General features: G+C 43.9%; 2 protein-coding genes and 1 long non-coding RNA gene across 6 annotated transcripts in view; all 3 read left to right on the plus strand.

Moving 5' to 3' along the window:
- The first annotated feature begins 157 nt into the window (after positions 1-157).
- LOC142990323 (uncharacterized) lies at positions 158-7,572 on the plus strand. The gene is made up of 5 exons (XR_012960773.1): positions 158-243; positions 555-661; positions 5,551-5,650; positions 6,028-6,148; positions 7,400-7,572. It is a non-coding gene; the product is annotated as an uncharacterized LOC142990323 (long non-coding RNA).
- A 2,247-nt stretch (positions 7,573-9,819) lies between these two features.
- On the plus strand, positions 9,820-16,231 carry ptpn5 (protein tyrosine phosphatase non-receptor type 5). The gene is made up of 12 exons (XM_076139343.1): positions 9,820-10,086; positions 10,548-10,670; positions 10,852-10,947; positions 11,212-11,468; positions 11,598-11,790; positions 12,301-12,385; positions 12,940-13,019; positions 13,158-13,295; positions 13,399-13,509; positions 14,400-14,560; positions 14,909-15,022; positions 15,484-16,231. Exons 1-12 carry the CDS (start codon positions 9,820-9,822, stop codon positions 15,575-15,577), a joined length of 1,719 nt encoding a protein of 572 aa, XP_075995458.1. The 3' UTR covers positions 15,578-16,231.
- Positions 16,232-19,405: 3,174 nt separating this feature from the next.
- dusp8a (dual specificity phosphatase 8a) overlaps positions 19,406-26,371 on the plus strand; it is a 42,319-nt gene continuing 35,353 nt past the window's right edge. Inside the window, exon 1 of one of the 4 annotated variants that reach the window (XM_076139118.1) lies at positions 19,406-19,701. The gene's annotated coding sequence lies outside the window, so the exon portion shown is untranslated. Of the gene's footprint in view, positions 19,702-20,216; positions 20,364-24,928; positions 24,988-26,371 lie in introns of those variants that run through there. The other 3 variants (XM_076139137.1, XM_076139127.1, XM_076139144.1) reach the window with 3 other exon arrangements.

A 26,371-nucleotide genomic window follows, 5' to 3' on the forward strand; every position in this document is an offset into this window, starting at 1 on the left:
CTTGTACAGGGCAAAATACAGTATAAAGGTTCCTCTGTGCAGAATGCAAATCAGACCGGGTCCAGCTGTCATGTAAATGTTGTATTCCGATTAATTATAAACCTTAAACCCGCTGTGGCAGTCTGGACTGTAGATGTGTCTCAGTATCAGTTGTGTATGAACGCATGGGACTCGCTCTTATCTGACAGCAGCAGTGACCGGTGACTTTCTAGATAACAGGCCGGGTCTTCATTTCCTTATACGGTCAGTTCATGTAGGGCTGCAGCAGCAATCGTGCATAATTTAAAAAATGTTTTACACTGGCATTATATTTTGTCATCTCACGTGATCATTTTATATCATATTACATAATTACGTAATAATCAAGGAACAAGTAGAAAGGAGGAGAGATAGAGCGAAGAAAGCTTGTGTGATAACGTGAGAGGATGTCTTTGGGGTGATTAAAATCGGATATTAGTTGGAAAAACTTCAAAGAACGGCGCAATCTCACACAGGGAGACCCTTTTGAAGATCAAACGTCAGACCTTTGAATGTTTGCCCCTCTTTCTCCGAAGACACAAGCAGGAGAGGAAACCAAAGCTTTGTGAGTTCCTATCCCCCATTGTGAAGCCTATGGAGGAATTCTTCTGGTACAACTAGAAGAAGAAGAAGAAGAATGGAGGTATTAATTAGAGGTGATTGCTGGTATTCTGCGTTGCCAGGGGATGTGCATAACTCAGAATTGCTCCATTTGTCTTATACACTTGTGCAGTCATTTTTGTTGAGCCAGGATATCTCCGTTTGTTTGTAATGATGGTGATTCATCGTGTCATTAAATGCACAAGCAAGTACATTGCCTCCTCGGGTTTGTCCAGCCAGGTGCAGTGTTTCTGAACTCTCACAGCTTGATATCAGATACAAACATTGGATCTTCTCCGTGGGACGCAGAATATAACACATTTAGGATTTTGTGCACGAAATGGGTTTTGTGCCATGAAATGCATATTTTCATGACGAATCCCCTTGATGCATTTTGTTCATATGACAACCAGCTTATTTCTATTTTTTTCAAAGAATGTTTAGACAAGCCTTTCTTATGCACACAAAAAAGAACATTTATAGTCATTTTGTATTAATGGCCATTTAATTTCATTTAACCAAAAAGAAGGAAAGTCAGCGAGAAAGTATGATGAGATTTGAGATGAGTTGTGATTATCATCGTTCTAACCTCTTTTTCTTATTTTTAGGGCCTAAACCTCTGTGATACAGGCTCTCACTGCAGCAGGAAGTACTATTCGCCCCTTGACTGACATTGGCACATGTGTCCTATAATCTAATAACAACGAAGTGTATTACACACACAATACTGTAAAGCTTAGTACATAGTATGTAGCTGTCTTAGTGGCTGCTGGACATGTGGCAGTGGCAGCTGCATCTAATTATCAATTAAGCGCTCATCTATTTGATAGGGACCTTAAGCAGTGACTGCTGTGAGACAGGAAATTAGATTTGCGCTCTTTTGTGCCGGCAGCCTTTGAAGAATTTAAAATTAGATTAATTTTGTAACATGTAAACATTCCAGGACACTAACACAGTTAAGGATGTCATCTGCTGCACTGTCCATGTTATAACTGCTCTTCTACAAATCTACAGAGACTTAACATGTTTCAGAAGTCTGTCTCACAGTCCCAATGTTTGTCTGTACACCAGAAATGTCCTTTGACAAATATTTATCTCTGAGATTGCTATGAGTTCAAGGGAAACAGAAACTATGCACTGCATATGTAATCTCATCTACATGAATATCTCTCTCCCTCTAATGTGCTTGTTTATGTTGAACAAATACTCATAATTGCCGCTATGACCCATGAACACGTGTGTTTACATCCTCGCTGTCAGGGCTTGTGGTTTAGATTGGCGCAGTGGAGTAAACATTCGGTCCTAATCTAGCATTTTGAAACAGTCCAATCTCAATTTTGGGTCCCCTGTGGGATCATACCATGTTAAAAACAGGTTAGCAGCAGTAGCGGGGTGGTGAGGTCGCTATGACACAAGCCTGAAGTGAGGGTGGAGACACTCTAGAAGCACATTATCTCTACACACTCCATTAAAAATTCTATTAAAGGCATCTGATTTCTCTCTCCGTATCTTAGCTCCTCAGATAAGCCTCGGATAGACTGTGCTGTACTCCCAATACACACTATTGGCAACTGCACACAAACACAAGCAGAAATGTAACAGAAGCACACTCACTGCATACAATTTAAGCATTGTATCCAATAGCAGATCTCATACACAAATCCAAACACTGTCATTAACCTTCTCGTGTCATCACATGCTGAAGTGTTTATAGCCTATGTGTTACGGTTTTGCAGAATATAATACATACAAATACAATAGACTGTGTCTCATCGTAGTTTATTCATTTATTTATTGGTTTAGCTGAAATAGGACAGTGCTAAACACAGAAAACCAAATATTTACTCCACAGTGAGATTCTAACAGAAACTAATTTCCATCCCAGATCCCCAGATACACTTTTGAATGAAGCAGAGAGAATAAGAAAATAAAGCATAGTGACAGATTTAAGTTTTAATCAGATTTGTTAGTTTGTATGTGATCACATGAAATTAGTAGTATATAATAAGGTAATGTCTATCATTGGTTATAAGTTATCTCTGGCTATGTTCAAGCATCCTTAACTGCAATCCTTCACCTGTCCAGCAGCTGTCACCCTTGAGTTCACGACCTTTGCCCACTCACCTGCACACAACCTTCCCTCAGCTTGCACATACAAACCTGCTAGTTTGTCTTTGTTCTCAGACTGATCACTTTTCTTTCTTTCGTAGTATTAGTTGTGTGTTCTCGCCCTGTCCCTGCCTGTTATGTCAGCCTGTGTTTAATGATGACGGATTAGATCCTTCCTAACCGTAAGCCTGCCTTTAGTATACCACATACTCAGTATGAGTTTGTCTTTTGTTCGTTTTAAATCTATTTTTCAGCGTTGGTACAGATACATGCAGATACATCTTGCTGACAATCTTAGAAAAAAAATGCTTACAGGAAGCTTCAGATTGATACTTGTCAACGAAAACAGAGGTAGTATTCCCATAAGATCCCAAAAGTGCTCCCAGTGCAAATACTGAGGGCTTTTTTTATGATGATTTTCTTAAAAAGCTGAACTATTTCCACCAATAGATATAATTTCCTTTGTATCATTCCAGTCAGTGAGTGAAGTGTTTCAGTCGTCAGCTGTGTTCAGGTCACTTCTCTTCCTCTTTTGCTGTACTGACATTTACGTTATCTCTTATCTCTGATGTCTGCTGCTGTGAGACTATTCATTAATACTTTCACTCTAAAACAGTCTATAGACGAACCTTATATTTTGGATTGTATAGGTCAACCACAGTTTGTTAAACACAAATATGTATGTTCACCATGTTTAAGGGACAAAACGCTATCAATTATCTAATTTCCTGTCAGCCTGTGAGTGAATATATCCCTGTATAATTAATCTGATTTTACAATAATACTATTTCCCCGCAGATCTAATGTATCACAGTGAATAATGAGGAGGGAAGATGAGTGCGGCAGCCTGCGGTCATCAGAAGAACACTTAAAAGCTCCCCGATTCCCTCCAATGCATATTTGCAGCCAGATTCTCCTCCCTGTCTGTGGTCGGCTGCTTTACGGCTGCAGATACACAGGCTAGAAGCTACAATCTTCATCTGGATTTGACATAATGAGTCACAGTCAAATCTGGCATCTTTTGGGAGCAGACAGGAAAGCCTGTGGTGCTGCTGTGACGGTAATGATATTCAGCTTTGACGTCACGCTCACTGTTTGTTAGCGAGCCCGGCAGTGAGGATTAGTAGCCGCGGGATAAAGGCCTTTAGCCCAATTGGCTTGTTAAAAATCAGCAAGCTGGATGTGGCTTACCTTCACACACACACCAGAGGCAAGCGTGTATACGAACGACAAAGGCTCAGCCGGGCTGTGAGTCATTCATGAAGATACCAGCAGTAAGCCTTCAGGACCACTAGATGCCTCCATATGTAACCTGAAGAATGCTGCTCCTCCATTTTCTCACTCACAAACTCATTTTTAATAATGATATTGACTCATTTACCTGACAACAGAAGCTAGCATAGCATGAAAGTGTATCTGTACTATATATGTTGTATTGTCTTATTTACAAGGCTGCAACTTTTATATTACATCATTACTGCAAACTTAGAACATCAGATTCAGAATTTCTAATGGCTGAATCGCAGCGAGGGAAAATGTGGAAGATAAGTAAGAGTTTGATGTTTCCATGTAGCCGATATGGAGCCACTCAGCTAAAGGCCATCAGATATCAGTATCTTCCCCTGTATTATTATTTATTATCAGATTATGCCTCCACACTCACCTTTTAGACTCTGTCACAATGACCTTGTGGCTGTTACGGGAATCGAAAGTGTGTGTGTGTGTGTCTGTGCACTTGCGTGTGTAGAGGAGAGGTCATTTTGAATAAGGATGAGGGGGGGTGGGGGGGGGCAAAGTTGATTTAGTTGATTGGATAGAGGAAGACAAGGATGTGTGGGAGAGATGTATGGACGGAGAGAAGAGCGCGCTGAAGTGGGGCATAAATCCTCTGTATTTGTGTTAAAGGGACGCCGGCTGATTTCTGCCGGTCAGTCCTGAGAGCCGACAGAGAAAAGCTACCTACCATATGGCAGGACAGGAAGGAGGGAGAGAGAGCGAAAGAGAGAGAGATAGAGAGGGAAAGAAAGACAAGAAATGACAGAGAGAGAGAGGGAGGGAGGGAGGGAGGGAGAGATAGAGATCAACAGAGGGGGAGGGGAGGGCGTAGGAAGCGATAGGGATAAGCGAGAGCATTGGATGACAAAAATGATGGAGACCGGAAAAGAGTGTAGAACTATGGGCGATGATGAGCAATGGGGCGACCGGGGAGCGAGCAAGAGTGATGGAGATGAGTGAGAGAGGTGGGTGGCAGAGCCTACAGCTTGGAAGCAGAGGAGGTGACAGTGGGGGGTGTTCACTGCTCAGTGATGTGTTATGATCACCCCCCCACCATACACACACACACGCACACACACACAAAGTCCCCCTCTCTCTCTCTCTCTCTCTCTCTCTCTCTCTCTCTCTCCCTCACTCCCTCACTCCCTCTCGCTCTCTCTCTCTCTCTAGCCATCTCGCTCTACAGCTTCCTTGCTCACTCTCCCTCATTCTGGCTCTGTTGCCAAGGCTACCGTACAGCCTCTTGCTGCATATACCTAGATGAAGCTGCCGCCTGTGGATCTCTCTCTCCTCCAGGATACATACAAAAGAAAACCCATCAGACTTTTATACCTCTCTCTCTCTCTTTCTCTTGCTCCCTCTCTCCCTCTCTCTCTTTCTGTCTCTCATGCTGTCTTTCACACACACATACACACACACTGATTCATAGATTCTGCTTCCGCCCCCCCTCTCTCTGTCTCTCCCTCTCTCTCCTGCTCTCTCTCTCTCTCCCTCTCTCTCTGTTGGTCTGTCTCGTTCTTACGTGCAAACACACTCTCTCTCTCCCAGACAGAGGGGCAGTAAAGGGATTGGCGTGGTTTTTGGTGTTTGGCTCGTGGTCCAGGGCGCAGAGCGGCAGATGGCGATGTGAGAGGACAGGCTCGGCCAGGTAAGGGGACTTATCTTACCCAGACTTAAAGCTCTGGATGGGTGACTGTTCCCAGCTCTCCTCCCCCTTCTGTCTCTCTCCCTTTCCCCCTTCGTGGCTGTGCGACATGAGGTGAATACCAATTCCTGAGCAAAGCTTCATGGCTGCTGCTCTGTCCCGGCTGTAAAAAAAAAAAAAAAAAAAAGGTAGGGATCTGTGATGTAGCCTGTGAATGTGTGTGTGTCGGAGCATCTGAGGTTTGTCAATTATTCATCTAAACTGATCATAGGGCAGGTTGATTCTGTTATGTCATTGTCACGGTGTGTATGTGTGTGTGTGTTTTCCTCTTTCACCTGTTATTGTATCTCAAGCCTGTTTTTCTCTCCTGTGTGTTGTAGCACGTTTGCATGACAATGTGGGAGTTACCAAAGAAAGATGCAACAGTCCACCTCCCTGGGTGATTCATTACTAATCCATCCAACTCTGCACTGTGTGGTCGCTCTAGCTCACCGTAGCCATGTACGTGATATGAATGGTGTTTTGTCTCGGTATGAATGACTGCCAGAGAGAAAGCCTTGACTGCACTGGTGTTTTGATGCAGTGCAATCATGTAAAACAATCCGATGTCAGTGGGAATCCAGATTTATATTCAGCAGCCTGTAACTCAATTTGCAATGCAGCACATTTCAATTATTCATGTGTCTTTGCCAGAATTGTGAGTTTATATGTGTGTTAATGAGATTTCTCTTTTGAAATGCCCCCCCCCGGAGCTTCTATAAGAATGTATGTAAACAACCGAGCTGACTGATTCATTCTGGGCAGTATAGAGGAACCTGCAGTCTCGCGGGATGTTTGGGATTAATTCTATGGTCATTGTGAGTTTATAGTATACAATTGTGCTTGTTTGTGTGGGTGTGCGTCTGTGTGAGAGAGAGAGAGAGATGGGTTGATGAGGCTAGGTCTTGGTCCTTGTGACTTTGGATCACGTTACCCTCTCATCATCACTTTCCATAAGGGTTTCCTCTTATCTTGCCGCTGCTACTCGGGCACCTGGCCAACACGCTCACGCACTTTGTTTCACCTGAAAATAGGAAATGCAGGAATGTGTAATAATGACCGTCTACATGTCGGAAAAACAAGAGAATGCCAAAGATTTCTCTTTAAAGGGAAAGACAAAAAAAAAGCGGATTTGGACAGATGTTGCTAAATTACTTTGCCCCCCTTTTCTTTCCAGATTTAGAAGCTTGTGTCATCATGGAAATCCATTACAACATGAGCCAGCTGTCTGCACAAGAAAAAGATTTGAATTTCCCTTATTCCTGATTGCAGGACGTGCAGTAGCTTTATACCATTGTCAGCATACCGTCCATCAGTCTTTGGGGCTTCTCCGAGAATTCTGTTTTTCCATTTCAACTCCACCGGATGTTGTGTGTTGTAAAGACAACAGACCTCCAATGAGAGATGAGGCTGAATCAGATGTCAGATTTCAGTACGTGTGGTTTTACATGTAAATGTGGTGTAAATGTTATTGCTGTTTGCAGTTGACTGACCATTAGAGTGTCAGAGGTGTTTTATGACAGTTAAAGCTGCTTTATTACATTACATTACGATCATTACGATCATTTATGACACGGAAGCTTGAAACCACATCAGAATGTTTTCATACGGGAAGCAGAGATGGTGCTGCTTGTAGTTTACAATTCAGTACTGTATATAAGCTGAAAAGCTGATAACTAACTTTTTCACTTTCACTGTCACTTTCTCATCTAGATATTAACCGTTTTGGATACAAATCATCAAGCAAACACAAAACAGCTGCAAGCAATCGACTGAAAAACAAAGATGAAAGGAGATTAAAGAGAAACAGAATTTTCAGGAAAGCACTGTCAATGATCCTCAGATGAATGTTTGTGTTTTTTTCATTTTTCATCAGTGTGTGTGTGTGTGTGTGTGTGAGACTACAGTATCTTGGTTGCCACAGTTACCAAAACGCCAACCTCTCTGCATCATTGCAGATAGCGGTCACATAAAGAGCTGTTTTCCTTGCGCTCACTCATCCATCAATCCTTCCGCACATCTCGCTCCATCTGCTGTTTAAAAAGGAACCACGCTGGAACTTTCCCCCGATTTCTCCCACACGAGACAATCTCCCTGTGTTTACTGTACATGTGTGTATTTGTGTGTGTTTTGTATGTTTTTGTGTTGCCATGGCTACAGGCCAGGCTTACTGGCGTCATCACTTCAAAACCACCCTTGCAGTGAGCAAAGAGTGATAGGAAAGGACTCAAAGCAGCTTCCCTTTTGTTCAACACCTGCACTCACATGCACACAAACAGACATCGCTCCCGGGTCCTGGTGTAGTCTCATATTCTGCTGAGCTCGACACATTCATTCAACAGGGTCCCCATGGCACGATAGGAGAGGAGGAAGGAGAGATTTTGCGCTTACCAATTCGATCGGGGCACTCTGAATGTATTTGGAGGAGTGTGTTTAGTATCTGGCTTTACTGTGATCATCCAGGCCTCTGTAGGGAGCGCCGGGAAGAGTGAGAGAAATAGAGGAAGAAGTATCGACACTTTACTGTCACCTTATATCACATCCTCTGCTCATGCAAGCACAGCTGAGAGCTGACAAGGGTGCTACTCTGATCCATCATTAGATGAGACCGGATGACTAAACCCTCTCAGAGTGTGACCCCGCTGAATTTGAGTCACATGCATATTCACAGTGTATCTACGGTGTGAGCCACACTTAGGTCTGTTTTCAAATCATGTGTCATTATAAAGAGGTGACATGCCGTGTGTGGCTGTTGTTCTCTTTCAGATTGACTGTCGCACAATGACTGACAGCTGCTGGTTGCCAGTGGATACAGAATTCACCTTGATCATGTGATTTGATTGCCTCGTAGTTCTTTGCGATCCATCATTGGTGCGTCATGTGACTGACTTGTTATTGTTTTTATTAGCTTGTTGCGTTTTATCATTTCAATAAGATAAATGTTTACTGGCAGTAACGGAAGAAAACCATAATTCACTTATAAACATTTTACACATGAGCATCACATTCAGACCAAACTGATGTGCGCAAATATTACGCAACCACTTCCAAAGGCCCCCGCATTCACACATCCATACAAACCACGTGGCAGTAATCAGCCAAATGTACAAAACACCTTTATTAATGGTTGGAGGACAAAAGAGCAGAGAGGAAAGGGGCTTTGAATACACTGCTGACTGATACAGAGAGGTGTGTGTGTGTGTGTGTGTGTGTGTGTGTGTGTGTGTGTAGACAGTACATGATAATGCTCAGGACGGATGAGAGGGATGAGAGCCACTCTGTTGCCAAGGCGACGGACAGGGCTGTAAACACACTACCCCTGACTCATCTCTCCACAATGGAACTCTCTCTCTCTCTCTCACTCTCTCTCTCTCCCCCCCAAACACACACACACACACACACACACACACACAAGCACAGGCACACGCACACACACACACACACACACACGCATTCACACAATAGAGTCCAATCTGAGGGAGACAAGAGGATCCGGAGGTGAGAGCCACTCCAAGCCGCTTAGCCATACATCTGAATAGGCCGGTGGAATAAACATAACCTTTTCTGTCATGTACACACCTATATTTAAAAAGACACACGTAGACACGCACACACACACACACACACACACACAATCTGAAAAACGCAGCTGGCGTGTCACTGAACTGGAAATCAATGAGTAGCTTTGCTGATTTGTGTATTAGCACAGCAACAAAGACCCAAAAAATATGAAAATGTGGATCGCTTACCATGACATTTTAATGGCCACCAGAAGTGAAAAACTTTCATTTTGCAAACTGTTAAGTGACTCTGCATATGAATTATTATCACAGGATGACATTTAAAATTCATGGCCCTGTCATTCTGAGGTCTCACGCAGTATAAAAAAGACCCGAGCCGTAGAAAATTGTGTCTAATAATCTTACCACCTTGACCTTTTCTTTTGTTTATAAGAGGTCTGAACATCTAAAGAACAACTATTTCCCTCATTTAACAGTGAGTTTTGGACAAAGCTTTCCTCCTTTTGTGCCGCAGAGCCGCAAAGAGTGAAATGTGGTAAATGAAAATAAGTCAAAGCGCATACTGTGTGTCTTATGCCTTCATCACAGGGGAGCCTCATCTGACAGGGAGTCATGGCCCGCCGTCTGAGCAGTTCCACCCGTTCCCACACCGAGGACTCCATCTTCCTCAGGCCCGAGGAGGACCCCGTCTGGTTGGACGAGCCTACGAGGAGCGAGAAACTAGGAGATGGAACCCCTAAAAAAGACAAGGTCTCAGAATTCAGAGATGGAGCCGCAGGCCGCCGGGGAGGAACAGAGGAGGTGTTTATGCACAAGGTGTACGCGCTGGTGATCGAGATCCACTGCTGGGCCGCTCTCTTCGTCATCTCCCAGGTTACGGTATGTGAGTGGAAGTGGAGGATGCAAACTTAATCTATACGCACTGTAAAAAGATCTCTGAAATCGTGTCATTACCACATTCGCCACGCAAACGATACTTAAACACGAGCGCAGCATCACTCTCACCTTTATTTTTGCTCCCAACGCTTCTTTGCCTATGCATAATATTCTCTGAAGAGGTTTAGTTGATGCTGCACTCTAGTGTGACACAGAAAAGAACCATTGAAACTGGACTCCACTTGAGTATCCGTTCTCTTTTCCCGTCCCTCTCTGCTGACTTCATGTTTGATTCATTCCACAAAGAAGTGGTGGACAGGTGCAACATTACCATACGGAGAGATTAAAACCATGTTGCCTTGATTATGAAACCAGACGGCCTGTGGTCAGTTTCCTTTTTTTGTTTGTTTACTTCTATACCTCATTAGCAGTGAATGACATTGTGCTCTACTGTCTCTCCTCAGGGATACTGGGTGTTTTTCGTGGTGGAAGGAAATGGGCCCCTCTCCTCCGTCTATAAAGCCCTGCAGGTCATGGACTTCTACCTTGGCTTTGTCCTGCCCTGCCACCCCATTTTTGGAGTGGACGTAAGTGTGTATCGCCACTGTATCCGGCGGAAACCACGCGGAGTAATAACAATAAATCTGAAGATGTGACGTGTTAAAGACCATCCAGTGTTGAAAGTGACTATCTCTCTCTCTCTCTCTCTCTCTCCCCCTCTCTCTCTCACTTTCTCTTCCTCTCCCACTCTCTTCCTCTCTGCACCAGTCCATGGTGTTAATGAAGGAGGTGGTGAACACCAAACAACACAATTGGATTGTCCATGGCACCGCAGGCGTCGGGGTTGCCATCTGTGTTATCATGGTATAAGACACACCACTCACTTCCTGTCCAAAACTTGTTTTTATGCAAAACTGCAAGCGCTGAGTCACTCTGGCCTTAATATGATATTAAAGCAGGTGTGATGATAGTAGTTAGAGAAATCTAGAACGTTCAAACTTAAATGATTGATCTTTTGTTCCTTGAATAGTAATTTGGTTGCTTTATGAAAACATGTAGAGTTGGCTTCCTTCCCCCCTCTTTCCTTCTTCCTTTCCTTCCATCACCGATCACATCCTCTCTCTCCAGGTCATCCACATGATTAGTAAGTGGTGTTACAGCAGCAGTTTGGGGTCGGTAGAAACGGTAACGAGGGACCTCGGGGATCGACGTCAGTCAGTGAGCCGCCAGCCCTCGTTCACCTTGTCAGAGTGGACAGATGCCCAGGAGGACTTGCTGGATCTGGACCCTGTGCCACAGACTCCAGTGTTTGACATTGGCCCTGAAACCAGGACGGAGGGAGATGCAGCCACACTCACTGTTACACCAGTGGGGCTACAGGAAAGGTTAGAGTCAGATTGAGCTCTGGGTGTTTGAATCTATATTTCACACACATTATAAGATGGCTTCACAACACCAAACTGTGTATCCTTGCTTGCACACTGCACTCATTTGATTCCATATATATCACACAGGAGAGGCTCCAATGTATCCCTGACCTTGGACATGTGTACACCAGGCTGCACAGAGCCCTACGGCTATGGAGGCCAGCTCTCGCCCAGAGACCAGTCGGCTCAGGAGTACCTCCGTCAGGGAACGCACGTACTGACTCCTGCCATGCTACACACACGGGCCATGGATGACCAGAGCCTGCAGGCCGAGTTTTATGTGAGTCAAGCAACAGCAGCGGCTCAGCCACCTACACGTTTGAGATTAATACACACAGAGATAAAGAGACACAGAGACACACCAGAAAAGACATACACAAACACACACAAATAGATACAGACACAAATGCACACACCCACACACACACAAACACCCAGTGGAGCTCTGCACACACCCGTAAGCCTCTCCGCTCTCTGTCAGTGGGCGAGGGAAAGATAGATACAGGCATATTTGCATACCAACATCCACAGAGGATTCCAGTGTCTGCCAGGCAGAGAGATGTGTTTTCAAGATTATACACATGTTGTCCACAGTCTTTCAAAAAAAGTACAATCAGTCCATACCAAAGATGGCTTCCTGTTTGAAGATAGCGAACACCATAACGTCTCGAATGTTATTTACTTGACATTTGTTGCATTGTAGAGGGCGAGTGTAGGACTTCCTCTCCTTTGCTGCACCCTCTGATTGTTGTTCCATATACACCACCTATTGTCCCGCGTTCATTTGCAGGAAACTCCCATGAACTTTGTGGACCCTAAGGAGTACAATTACCCAGGACTGGTGAGAAAGAACCGCTACAAAACCATCCTGCCCAGTGAGTGGAGCCCTATCATAGATCTGACGTTTGTTGATCGTCATTGTGAAGGCATTGCGAGGCAGGCAGTGGCTCAGTGAGGCAGGCAGTGGCTCAGTGGGTAGAGCTTCCGCTTGGGAACCGGAGGGTTGCCGGTTTGAGCCCCTGCCGAGGCGCCCCTGAGCAAGGCACCGAACCCTCAATTGTTCCCCCCTGTGAAGGGTAGTATGTAATGTAAGTCGCTTTGGATAAAAGCGTCTGCCAAATGATCGTAATGTAATGAAGTTGCAGATTTGGTAGAAACACACAAATCATTCGGAATTCAGTTTAGTCTGTTAGTATTCGTATGCGCATCAACTGTTTTTGTGCACAGAGGCAGGCGGATGCAAAGCTACTGTATGTGTCCTGTGTCTCTATGGGGAATCGCTGTGTCCTATTTTCACACAGAGACTCAGCATGTAGAGAGACACAGAGTGACCTTTGTAAGATGTGCTGTACTCTGAGTAACATCTCTCTCTCTCTCTCTCTCTCTCTCTCTCTCCCTCTCTTTGTAATATGATGCTGCTCACCTCCAGACACGCACAGCAGAGTGATCTTAAAATCACCTGATGAAGATGATTTCCTCAGTACCTACATCAATGCTAATTATCTCAAAGTAAGTGGACATGTGTGCAGCCTTGAACCAAAAATCAAAGATGTGCTCGCTGTAACTTTATTTTTGATTCTCCTTGGATGTCCCTCTTTCTCTCTCTCTGTCTCTCTCTCTCTCTCTGTGTGTATGTGGTGTGTGTAGGGTTATGGGGGTGAGGAGAATGCGTATATTGCCACCCAGGGCCCCACCGTGAACACAGTGGGGGATTTCTGGAGGATGGTGTGGCAGGAGAGGAGCCCAATCATCGTCATGATCACCAACCTGGAGGAGAAAAATGAGGTCATTATGGAGAACGGGGCAGATAAATGATGAGGACGATAATGGATGGACGCAGATAAACTGATCAGCGATGTCTGCGTGTCGGCTTTGTTGTGTCTTGTAGAAATGTGCAGAGTATTGGCCTGAGGACACTGTGACCCACGAGGGCATCGAGATCACTGTTGTCACGGTAACCCAAGAGGACGACTACAGTTTGAGGGTGTTCACGCTGAAGGTGAGCCTATGAAGACGCTGATGTGCTGCAAAACATAACATAAAACACACCATCACACACAAAAAGATTTAGAAAGGAATTTAGTGTAATGGAGTTAATGTACCTTTTCAGAATTATAGTTATATGAATAAATTCATTAAAAAGTATTCAGTCCAGTGTTCTTTCCGCACTATTGTGTTTGTATCTTTATAGTCAATGTACATTTATTTTCCTCCTGTTGTTTATCTAGAATTCAATTTAAAAAAATGATAATGTTCTTATTCATTTGTAACTTAACTAAGAATATATATGTTATGTATTACTTCAACTGAGTGTGTATGGGTGCTTCTGAATTAGGGTGAGCTGTGGCTGGGTGTGTCCACAAAAATATACAGTTTAATTAAAAAAATAAGTTGCCAAAGCCTCTAAATAGATCCTCCATCCTCTTGCTAAAATTAAATCAATAACTTGTTCTTTACAGTGGGTTGTCAAGGATGCAACCAAAACCCACAGATGTGTGTATCGGTCTGTGCTCTGCCTCATCCTCTGATGTGGCCACAGTCAGATTCATTCATGTGACCCATGTGATCTGCTTTCTATTTACTGTGGGATCATGGTGGCATAGGAGCAAACATGATAGTTCAGTAAATGCTGCCTGCATCTGATTACTAAGCGCTTGGGTATCGTATGGTTTGTGTTTATGTCTGACAGACATGCACATGAATACAGACAGCTGATGGATACGATCACATACAGAACAGCCGCAGAAGAAATCGAACATGAAAGGACTTTTTTTCCTAAACCTGACTCTTTTTGCTGTCTCCCTCTGCGTTCATTGTTGTCGTAGCAACTAACACCGAGGTAACAATGTGGATAAAAAATGTATGTTTGTGTGTTTTCTGTGTAACCAGTGCGATGGGGAGGAGCGTAACCTGCAGCAGTACTGGTACACCTCGTGGCCTGACCAGAAGACTCCAGACAAAGCTCCGCCCCTTCTGGAACTGGTACAGGAAGTAGAAAGCGCCAGAGAGGATGCCCCGCCCATCAGCGGCCCTACAATCGTCCACTGCAGGTAGGATTCGAAGAAGATAGGTCCCCTGTGAAAATCAGACTGTAACTATACATGAAACGGATCATAATAATCCCACAATCTTCATCAAAACCACACAAATTGTCAGGTTTAATAGTTGAGGAGACACTTTAACTGCTGTTTTGCTATAAAAACTAATAGAATCAATAAAGCCACTTGGCACAGGTTGGTTGAGCTTTGTTCTGTTTCCTCCTCTGTACGATTCCCCTAAGGAGAACTTGGCTTTAATGAAATTAGTGGGATGATTGCTAATCAATGAGCCATCCATTCTCTTCTCCATCCTCTGCCCTTTCACTCCTCCCCGCTGTTCCTCCAACACCTCGTCTACAGTGCTGGAATTGGTCGAACTGGATGTTTCATCGCCACTTCTATCCTGTGCAAGCAGCTGAGGATGGAAGGTGTGGTTGACATCCTGAGCGCCACCTGCCAGCTCCGTCTGGACAGGTGAGAAAACATTCATCTTAGTCTTAGCACTTATTCATGGCTGGTGGCTATCTTTAGTCCACAAGAGTATCAGTGAGAAATCTTCACTAAGCATAGGAAAAGAGCTCAGTGTAGTTTGGATTGATTTTGTTCCAAATCAATACTTACTGTGAGCCAACAGAAGGTTTGAAATAGTTTAGAGGAAAATACAAAATTGTTTTCTCAGCCATACTGGCACTCCTGGGCCTTGATGAATGGTTTGCCAAAGCATATTTGAGACCATATACTTTATACAAAATAGAATTTTCAGGGCTCACTGTATCCAAATTCCCCTGGTAGTAATTGGTCCGAATATTGAGTTTGTAAGGAGTATACTGTGCTGCATGTTGACCAGCCTGTTCTGACTTTCCAAGTGTATCCCCACGGTTACGTATCACTTCAAAGAATCACGTAGGAACTTTCTTTCCCGTTGTGTTAACCAGGGGTGGGATGATCCAGACGTGTGAGCAGTATCAGTTTGTGCATCACGTCCTCAGCCTGTACGAGAAGCAGCTGTCTCAGCCCGCCGAGGAGTAGAGTGAGCGCCGCAGCCAGACCCAGACCGAGACACACCACTGTACTCCGTACCACCGTGGGTGGTATGCTCCACTGTACCTAGCATCATGTCAGTGTCACCCTTTAACCCTTACAAACCACAGTCATCTCCACACCCGAGGCAGGGCCCAATGAGTTGGCAAACGCGTGCCGACTGAATGTCTACGACCGGGACACATTTAAGGGGGTTGGATTTCATATAGCCCTAAGTAATCTTAACCAGATAGTGTTATTAATCCACCACACCTGAAGAGTTATAGAAGTCAGGCAAACCACGATCAACTGACATCATTTCATATGCACTGCTGAGGTTTTGTTATCATACTATTGTATATGAGTCTCAGTCATTAAGCCATATGGAGTGATTGGTGTGAAACCGCACCCTTGGCCTCATGGTGTATGTATGTATGTACAGTTATCAAAGGGTCGGTGTACAGTTGAAGTATAATCTGATCAACTGCAGTGGTTTGGATTTCATGTATGGGGGACGTACAAGCTCTCCTCCCAAAGTTAGTGTGAGTAACAGAGGCCCTTGATGAGTGTCGGTGTCATTTAAAATCCACAGACACGATCAGATTCCACCGTACAATCCTACAATATATAGATAAAGGTCACCTGAGATATGAATTACATACAAACGACTGACACACAGAGACTATTTCACTTTTACTGTAAAATAAAAATCATTACAAAAGGCCTATTTTATCTTTTAATACATTCAGGAGCCACCTCATCTTCAGGTTGCATGGTGCTAAGTGTTCATTAAAGGCATGTACAGTGTTATAGAACATAGGAATGTATAACAATTAGGTTATTAATTAATTAGGATTTCTGTGCAATCTACAGTATTACAGTTTTAACCATGCTGCCTGTGCAGTTCTCATGGCCCATGATGTTTACAGTGAATGACTCCTGCATTAAGGCCACACACACACACACACACACACACACACACACACACACACACACACACACACATACACACAGTAGACACACAATCTGAGGCATCACAGAGCCAGTGAGACTTAGGGGACAATGTCCAGAAATAGAGTCAGATCTTCCGAAAAATCAATGCTGAGCTCTGGAGAGTCAGAGATATGAATGGGTTCAATGTTTGCGACAGACACATACAAAGACATGGAATGTAGAGGAGATCAGTGCTGCGGCGGTTTAGCTCAAATGCTCCTGTACACCACAAATTTAACGGAGGAAAGTAACCTAACTGTGAAACGTGCCGTGCCCTGACGTGAAGCTCGTCGCCCACGGGTCGCTCGCTCTGTGACGCCTCCGCTTTTCACGGTAGCCTTGACACATCTGTGCAGTAAGAGCCCATGATTGATGTATAGAAAGGTCAGGCCTAATCCATATGAAGCACAATAGACCAACTAAAGTTGTCTCTCTCTCTGATGTTCAGCTGTAAAACTTCTTTTTTTCTGTATTGTGTTTTGACTGTGTTGAGTTTAATGGATTGCATGTGCTGTATGGGACTCCATAGGTCCACAATCAAAGCGACGTGATTGGTTGTCCTGCTTTTTGTTGTGTAAAAAGGTTTAAGCCTATTATATTGCTTGCTCTCGGCCAATGCTTTTGATACAGTTTGCTTTTGTGAAACCAACCAGAGATATTTTTAGAACATTTTGATACAATCCTTTCGAGTAGATGCCTTGTGTATATTTCTGTTTACACCACAATGGAATGTAGCTCATACTGTGGATCAAACCATCAGTTTATATTGCAAGATTTGAGAAAACAAAATGTGACAACTACCTAAGTTACCTTACAGTACAGAAAAACAAATTACGTTCAGTCTTCAGTATTATTACTTTATGCCTTTAGGCTTTGCTTTAATATGCTTTGCTTTCTGTGTATGTTTGTATTGTTTACTTGGAGAATTTTACCTCAGACTGAGTTTTTTATGCAGTCCCCAATCTATTCTATCTGTGACACTAGGCCTTTCATTTGACAACATGAGATATAATTGCTATATGTAAGGCAGCTACAACAGTGAAGATGGTTTTGTATGTCAAATCATACTCAAACTCGTTCTATACTGACTAAACGCATCAACTGTTATGAACATTATCAGAGGATAACATTTTACTTGGACCAATTTATAAACATCTAACAAATGAAACTGCCACAAAATCATCTTTTAGGGGAGCACAGACGTGGCTGATAAAATCTACAAACAAACCGCTGAGATTGCCCTCTGATAATGTCCAGCGAACCAGACTGAAAAGCTTTTATTTTGAGTGCTTGTTTTCAGTACTTACCTGGATGATCAAAATGGGGATGACGTAACAGCCAAACAGTCAGACATACAACCAACCAGCAATCAGTATTCCTCTCCTCTGCTACAGTATTGCTTTAAATTGTGAGTTTTTGCATCCAAATAAAAGTAGATTTTCATGAACCTGCGGTGCTGTATGTTTCTTCCTCTCAGGGTATATGTGTGTGTGTGTGTTCAGATAAGCCAGAGGACCAGTAAAATATATTTGCACTGAATGCTAACCCCCCCCTGATCCTGTTGTAGGTGTATGGTATCATCTTGTGTTGCTTCTATTGTGCTTAAAAAATAATCCTTGTTGTGACCTGTAGCGGTATAGGATGCAGTTATAATATGCACCACTAGATGGCAGTATATACACTGTAATCCCTGTCAATGGTTAACCTGAATTCAGCAGCTCCACTCTCTAAACACATTTTAAAGGCAATCCGGAGGAACAAAGACTTTCAGATGAACAAAAGAGAACCGATGATAGCGAAATGAACACCCATTTACACGTGTGCACTGCTTCCCTGTAAAATGAATTGGATCTCCACTTTCTCAAATTTTTTTTTTAAATCTTTGGCCTACAAAATACATTTCATTTGAATCACTAAACTGCAGTTTGTGTGAGTATGGTTAACCTGAACCTGTTTGCAAAATATATTTGCCAGTATGAATGTATTCTGTATGGACAATAATTATAATAATATGTATTTCCAAAGATGTACAGATGCCCCTAAAACAAATATTGCATACGATTTGCAATTTCCTTCTAATCTTTAGATGCATCACAGCTATCTTATACACCCATATACTGGGCATGTACAATACAATCTCCATTATAAGGATCCCTAATGGTTCTCTTGTATAGTTGTAAGATCTGCAACCATGTATCTTCATTTAGATCACACATTCAAACTTTCCTCTATGACCGATATAAAAGCTATTCAACGTTTTCTGTAATGTCATAGTTGGAGATATTATAATCAAAATTAAATTGACATTTAAAAACAATATTTGTAGTACCTATAAAAGGTTACGTGTGGAAAACAAGGAACTCAAACACACCATCTATATGCAAATCCTCTGTTTTAAATACCACCTCCAAAGACCATTGTTTCCAGGATAAGACACTGTATGTATGAAGGGGTTGTTGTATCACCTAGGACAATGGAAAAGTGTTGGGCAATGGTAAGCAAAAGCACAAAGGGTGTAAGAGGGTTTTTTTAAACGAAGAACTTCCTTTTTGTTCGTATCGGTGTCTTCGTATTGTGTCTCTGCTCTGTATTTGCACGCGTCTCCTTTAAAAAACCGGATTGTCCCTTTAATCCGTGGCTCAGCGGGCTACGTCACCCAACCCCAGAGCCGCCCGCGCTGATTGGCTAACGGTGACGTCAACTTTTTTTTTTTTTTTTTTTTTTTTTTTTTTTTACCTCTCCTTACTGAACCATGACCTCATCCCTTTAGTTCATGAAAGTGCTAAAGTGCACCTTCTGTAGCAACCCCCCCCCCCCCCCCCCCCCGCCCCCCAACACACACACAGCACACACATACACACACACACAACCAGTTTAGCTAACTATTTCTCAACCTAGCAAATGCCAATCGATTCGACTGCGTCTCCGGGCTGGTGTGTGCGGCGCTGAAGGGGAGTGTGTGCGGTTAAACGGGGCTTTCATGTCCCGGTTGTTCCTGGCACTGTCACCGTGTCAGCTGTGGTCTCCCCCAGACCCGACAGGTAAACACACCCGCCAGCCCCGTGATGCCCGGGCCGCGGCCCGCTCACACACGGAGTTAAGCAAAACAAAAGCTGAGCGAGAGCCGTGTGGAGCCGCAGGTGAGTTTGTGTGTGTGTATGTGTGCCAGTATCGATTGGCACAAACGGGATTTGCTGTTATCACAACGAGCTAATTTATGTTAGCGCCATAGGCAAGCTATCTCTGCTCGCGTCCCTGTCCTGAATTAAGAAGTGCCCGTGTAATCTGATGACTTGACAGTGGTTTGACAACAAACGGCGACGACTGGATGTTGTGGTTTGTTTTTTTTAAACATTGGTTACTTTCATAAGTATAAGTGGAGTACATAAATGTGACACACAGTAATCAAGATGACCCGACCCACGAATTGTAAAAGATAAATAATTCTATATAAATAGTCTTTATTATTGTTTTATGTTCTGACAAATCAAGACTAGAGAAACCTCTTCTCCTTGTGAATGTTTAATGAAAAGGGACAATAGCTGTAGAGAATAAGTATTATTTCGACGTTCACAACATCTGCCGTCACCAAAGCAATCGCCGAAGCGTTCACTGCGTAGTCACCAGTTGACACGGACACTCGTTAATGCATTACACCGCGCTGCATCTACTCACTCAGCGCGTACTCCGCACTTTAACGCTTTCACGTGCGCGCCCGTTTCCAGAAAGGAATTAACGCTCCCGAGATGAAGTTATCAAATGCTGTATTTCACCTTCCCTTCTAATATCGTCTCACTTCAAGGTACGTTTTATATTTGCCTTCATTTCCGTTTTAATTTGCGCGCTGCATCGTATAATCACAATAGCCTGTCCGATTAATTTACGGCTCATTTTTATCTGGACAGATTCCTAACAAACAGCAATGCAGGGAACGTCACGAATAAATATATTACGGATTATTCATCGCGTATGGAGCAATGAGCGTTGTCCGCATTGTGTTTTGTACTTATTTCCAATCTAGGTCGGTTTATTATGGTGCGCTGCGGCCGCCCACCGTCCATTATTGTTATTATCACCCAGGCCATAATATACCAGCTATTTCTCTCAGCGCCTCTTCTGGCTCAAAGGTGGAAACACGTGGTTTAAAATGTGATTTCCGACATTTTATTGGGGTTGAACTGTGTTGTGATATCGTTTTCATTCATCCCAGTGTACAGCGTGTGTGTGTGTGTGTGTGTGTGTGTGTGTGTGTGTGTGTGTGTGTGTGTGTGTGTGTGTGTGTGTGTGTGTGTGTGTGTGTGTGTGTCATGATTGCTGTTTTGGCAGAGCACCGGGCTGTGTTTGTTATATGACCCTGGATTTGCAGCAGGCTCATTGGGAGTGTAGGGTATTGATTAGGAAACACCAGAAGAGCTTTAAACTCGATCGTGATGTTTACATAGGCTAAGCATGTGGCTTCTGCTGCAGGGGACAATTCATTCCCACAAAAAAGAGCTCTACACGTCTACATTCGTTCTTTTCATGTGGGATTTTTCTTGAGACTACTTAATTCAGACTAATCTACATCTATCTGCTTGGATGTTGAATGTTTGACATCTTAATTAAACAAGTAATTTATTATTCAGATTGTAGCAGAGTCATTTTCTCAAAGACCAATTAATCAATTAATTCTCTCAGCACTTTAGGAGCAACCCTCTTCATTTTTGGCCCATTTCCTCACACATACCTCCAGTTCATGCTGTACATTTGGAGCTATGATTATAAGTAACTGTTAAATAAATGCTGTCATAACATTCTAAATAATTCAGCTGCTTTCTGTGATGTTTAATTCAGAGACACCATTGCACTCAGACTCTCTGAAGGGTTTTTGAAGATCAAAAAATAACAGCATAACACAAATGCTTGGCCATCCAGAGATCCACTCTTTTGTGCTTTTTGTGTGTGTTTTGCCCCGGAATTTTGATCATTCATATTCGTATTTTAATAGGGATTTGAGTAGTGTTTCCTTGTATTTTCACCATCCTAATAAGGTTGTTTATATGCGTCCAGCTGGCCAAATGTGCTGCTGGTGATGGTGATGAGCTTGAGAACCTGCAGAGTGCTGTGCTGTGGTCCTAATTTGAAAGAATAATCAATACATCCAGAGATAGATTCCCCCTGAGAGAGACGATGTGCTGCACAGCCATGCAAACAGGTGGGATGTTTTGGTTAATGAGATGAGCAGAGGAGTGTGTGTGTGTGTGTGTGTGTGTGTGTGTGTGTGTGTGTGTGTGTGTGTGTGTGTGTGTGTGTGTGTGTGTGTGTGTGAGATGCTTGGACATAAATGACATGCGTGTCTGTCACAGTATGAAACTAAGAGGCAGCCTGATATCAGTCTCCTCTGGGCTCTGGTGACGACATGCAGGGTGTGTGTGTGTGTGTGTGTGTTAATGAATAACCTGGATGGTATTACCTCAGCTTTGGTTGCCCTCCAGTTGCTCCCTTTGTGTTTGCATCACTCTCTGCTGCTGTGTGTTCACAGCATTAATCAGCTGCTTCATCATGCCTTAGTTTTATATGAAGGGTCAGTGCTTATCTCAGCATGGATTAGCTGTTTTATGAGGATGAGAGGAGTGTTTTTCTCCCAACTTAGTTCTATTGACGACTACAGAGAGTCTCCTTATCAGTTTGAGACTAACGACTAAGCCGCTCTTCTAAGGAAACCTAATGCCCTTATTCTTTCACCTTCCTGTCTAGAAATCAAGATAACAGAGATAGTTTGCAATGTGATAACCCACATCAATCTATGTATCTAGTCATTTATCTATCGGCGATTGATCTCCAATCTCCATTCAATTTGCTACAGGTGAAAGTGATGCCATCCAATCTGTTACTTAGTCTGACAGAGCAAAACAAATAACCGAGAGTAGAGATTAAATTAATTTTCTGTGTTCCAGCCACACTTTCTTTGAGCACGTTGTTAGTTTAGCCTTCACTTGAGCAATCTAGTCATGGTGAGCTGCAGGGAACAGAAGCAGCACCAGAGCAAACTGAGCAGGCCCCCAAATATCACACCTGTTCTCTGCCATTGTTAGGGGTCAGGATCGCCGTGACAAAGTCAAGGTTAGGAACAGTTCATGCTGTTTTTGGATGGCTTGACACACGCGTGAGCTCTGTATAAATGCTGGTTTGTCATCTATGCACCTTGGCATTCATGCTTCTTTTGCCTTTAATAACAACTCTGAGCTGAAACATCCAGAGCGTTGGAGGTGCTGCAGGAAAATCCAGCTGTGGAAATTACTCGTGAGAAAACTCGACTTTGACCAGCGGACCGTTTTATTTTTCCGTCATTCAACAACCAAACTGTACTGTACATACAGTAAGTAACCACACCTTTAAGGAGATGCACAACCTTGCTTTTCCATGTGTTACATTTTAATCAGTTGGGTAGTAAAGGGATAGAAGGAAAGCTGTGCGTTGTGCTGAAGCAATTAGTTGATTGAACCACAACAAAAAAATAATCAACATAGGAACTCGGTAATCTATTCATGGTTTCAGTTTAGCTTGTCAGTTGTGAGGAATGGCTTCCCTTTCTCTGTTTCACACCACCATAAATTGAATACTTTGGGTTGTTTGACAGTCATTTGTTAGATTAGAATAGAAAATAACGTTGGCATTTTACAGACCAATGAAAAAATAATCACTGTAGTAACCAATGAGGAAAGCAGTCAGCAAGAGGGATGTGAAAGTCTTATTTCAGAATAATATGGTCATTCAGTCACCAATCTACAGGCCATAATCATGCTGATGTTAGGTAAAGGACAGAGTATAGCTCCTGCAGCCCAGGTGCTTTGCTCTAAATAGGCTACTTTGTCCCTGGAGCCTCTTTTATAAGGGTAACGACCACGACAGGAGTCAGTTTTAGCTCTATTCCCTCCTGTATCTTATCCAGCATCAGCACCAGAAACATCCCATTACCCTCCCCTCAATCACCCCGACCGGGCTGTTACTGTGGCAACGGAAGAATCTGCTCCAGACCTGTACACACTCCCTCTGTCTCTCCGCTTCCTCTCCTCGCGGCTTGTTTTCCTCTGTGCAGCCGGAGCCTCACAGCGAGCCGCTGGCTGGCTGCTGCCTATTTTAATTTGACAGGGGTCTTTGTTTTGCTCCTTATTGTTCCTTGCCTGGATGCAAAATGGTGGATGAAAGATGGTTGTGCATGTGGGAATAGGTGGTTGTTATGCTGAGTAAGCACACTGAGGTACAGATTCCTTTACAACAGCTTCCGTCAAGTGTTTCCCCGCAACATTCCTCTCTGCGTTTCCTGTTAGTCTGCCTTGGCTTCCATTCTTCTGCATACAAGCAGGGTCCAGTGCGACTGAAGCATGACGACTGACCAGCAGCTTACTGTGGAAGCACCACACATGTAAACCTCCACACTCCTCCCCTCCCCATCCCTGCTCACTGCACAACGGCAAGAAAGAGAGTAATAGAGAGTGAAAAAGTGGGAGAGGCAGGGAGGGTGGGAGAGCGAGCCGACTCAGTCGCCATTCGACATATGCAGCATCAGATGTTGCGCTCGCCTGTGGCAGCGGGAGATTCACACCCCTGGAAGCTGTGTAGAGCTTTGCTAAAGGGGCCGTGCAGCAGAAAGGTATGGTTTAACGTGACGGGGTGGGATTTAAGGGCTGCCGGTGTCGCCGTTCGGATTAGAACTAACCTCTGCAGGACGGTTGTCGTGGTGCAAGTCACGAGAGAGAGCGCGGGACTGTCACCGTGTCAGTACGCCTGTGCGCCATGTAGCGGATCACACGTGTTGTTGCTTAAACGCTGTGCTCAGTCATCACTGACTAGACTAAGATCCATTGGGCTGCATGGCATGGATCGCTTGGTTTAAATCTACAAACTAAAGCCTCATTGTTTCTGTGTACGGCTTTCATTGATGGAATAAGAGTCCTACTGTATATTTAATTTAATCAAGATGTTTTGGATTTGTTTGTTTCCTTAACACGCAGACACTTCTACGCTGGGTTACAGCAGGACCTTTGTTGTGATCACAGTGCAGGCAGTTGCCATTGTGTTGTCTGTGTATCTATATTCAGGTTTGGTCAACGCCTGTAGGAGACACAGGCCTGGTTGCCGGCGTACAGTACAGTGTTCAGTTTGATGCTCGGAAGAATGACAGACTGGCATGTTGCGTGACCTGTTTTGGAGGATGACATGACGACACCTGGCTCCACCTCATTCCATCAGTGTGTCTGTCTTTGTTGTCCAGGTGGAAGTGCGTCACGTTTTGTTTGGTCTCCTCTCATGTCTGTCCATCTCTCTTTTCTTTCCCTGCTCCGTCTTGACTTGGTATCCGTCACCTGCAGTGTTGCTAGGCTGAACGGATTCTGACTGATCCGTCCCCCTCCCTGCATCCATGGAGCTTTGGGTCAGAGACAGAGGTGAAATGTTTACTAAGCAGTGCTGCCTTTAATTGTTCCCCATGTTTCCCTTCTTCTTCTCTCTCATTCTCTGTCTCCTCATGTCCACCTGTCAAATGTTCTTGTCTATCTATCTCAACGCCCCTCCCTTCTCCCTCTCTCTCTCCCTCCCCCTCTCTCTCTCCCTCTCCCTCTCCCTCTCTCCTTACTATCTGTCTCCACACCTGTCTCCCGTACTCTCCCTTTTCAGCCTCCATTTAGGCGTTGGTTTAAATGAAAAGAGGCCCATTTATCTTTCATGACCCGACGTGCCTTTGTGAATGAATAAAACAACGTGACAGTGTGACCTTCTCACTTGTCGCATGTCACCCGGTTGACCAAGACGGCGGCCATCAACCCGTCTGAGACATTTTTAAGGGATAACATCAAATAATGGCACAGTGGTTTCATAATGGGCCACACACACACACACACACAGGGACTGGCTGCACTGCGCACACATGCAGTCATTGATCTTTCAACTGTAATTAGTGTGTGTGTGTGTGTGTGTGTGTGTGTGTGTGTGTGTGTGTGTGTGTGTGTGTGTGTGTGTGTGTGTGTGTGTGTGTGTGTGTGTGTGTTAAATACACACAACTGTGCTGTGGTAAATGTGATCCTGGAGGAGATCAGAGTGATTAGAAGTGATAGATAGCAGGAGGCAGTACATCAAGTTTATGGATGGCTCTGCGTGCACACACACACACACGGACACACACACGGACACACACATACACAGGATGTCACACGGGCCGCACTGTGTCCAGACCTGCTCTCTGAATTCCCCTGGCTTAATTTATCTCACGCCTTCAGTTTCCTGTTTCATGAGCTACCGCACAAGAGACCCTTCATCAACAACAACCTCAACATTCACACGTACACACACACACACACACACACACACACACACAAAACACACAGTCATACACTTGTGGGTGCACACGTTTTATTGTTTTGAATGTCTAATTTAAGTCTGCGGCTTTGTGTTTGGATACATGATCTTCCTTCAAGTCCCTGGGAGTGATTAAGCCCGGAGGACGATCCAGTGAGCCGTCCAAGGCTTTAAATAACTCTTTTATACTCATCTTTAGTATTGGGCTTATTTTAGGGTGCAAGGTGTTCGAAGATTGGAAATAAGAGGACTCAGTAATTCACAGTTTGTCCTTTTGATTTTGAAACCCATGCGTGAGGCGGCCATTGTTGCTTTGAGCTGGTCCATTGTGGCAGTGCGGTTGGCCCCGGCTCACATCGAGAGGTGACCATGCCTTCGATATCTGATCACCAGCTGTCTGCTGCACACACCAGCATCTCACTTTTTGAATGTCACTGCTGGCCAATAATAGCAATGAAAAGAAGACTGAATGCCACG

This window comes from Genypterus blacodes, unplaced genomic scaffold (assembly GCF_046128005.1).
Source record: "Genypterus blacodes isolate CSIRO-AG114 ecotype Tasmania unplaced genomic scaffold, CSIRO-AGI_Gbla_v1 ptg000015l_1, whole genome shotgun sequence".
In the NCBI taxonomy this organism is placed as follows: Eukaryota; Metazoa; Chordata; class Actinopteri; order Ophidiiformes; family Ophidiidae; genus Genypterus; species Genypterus blacodes.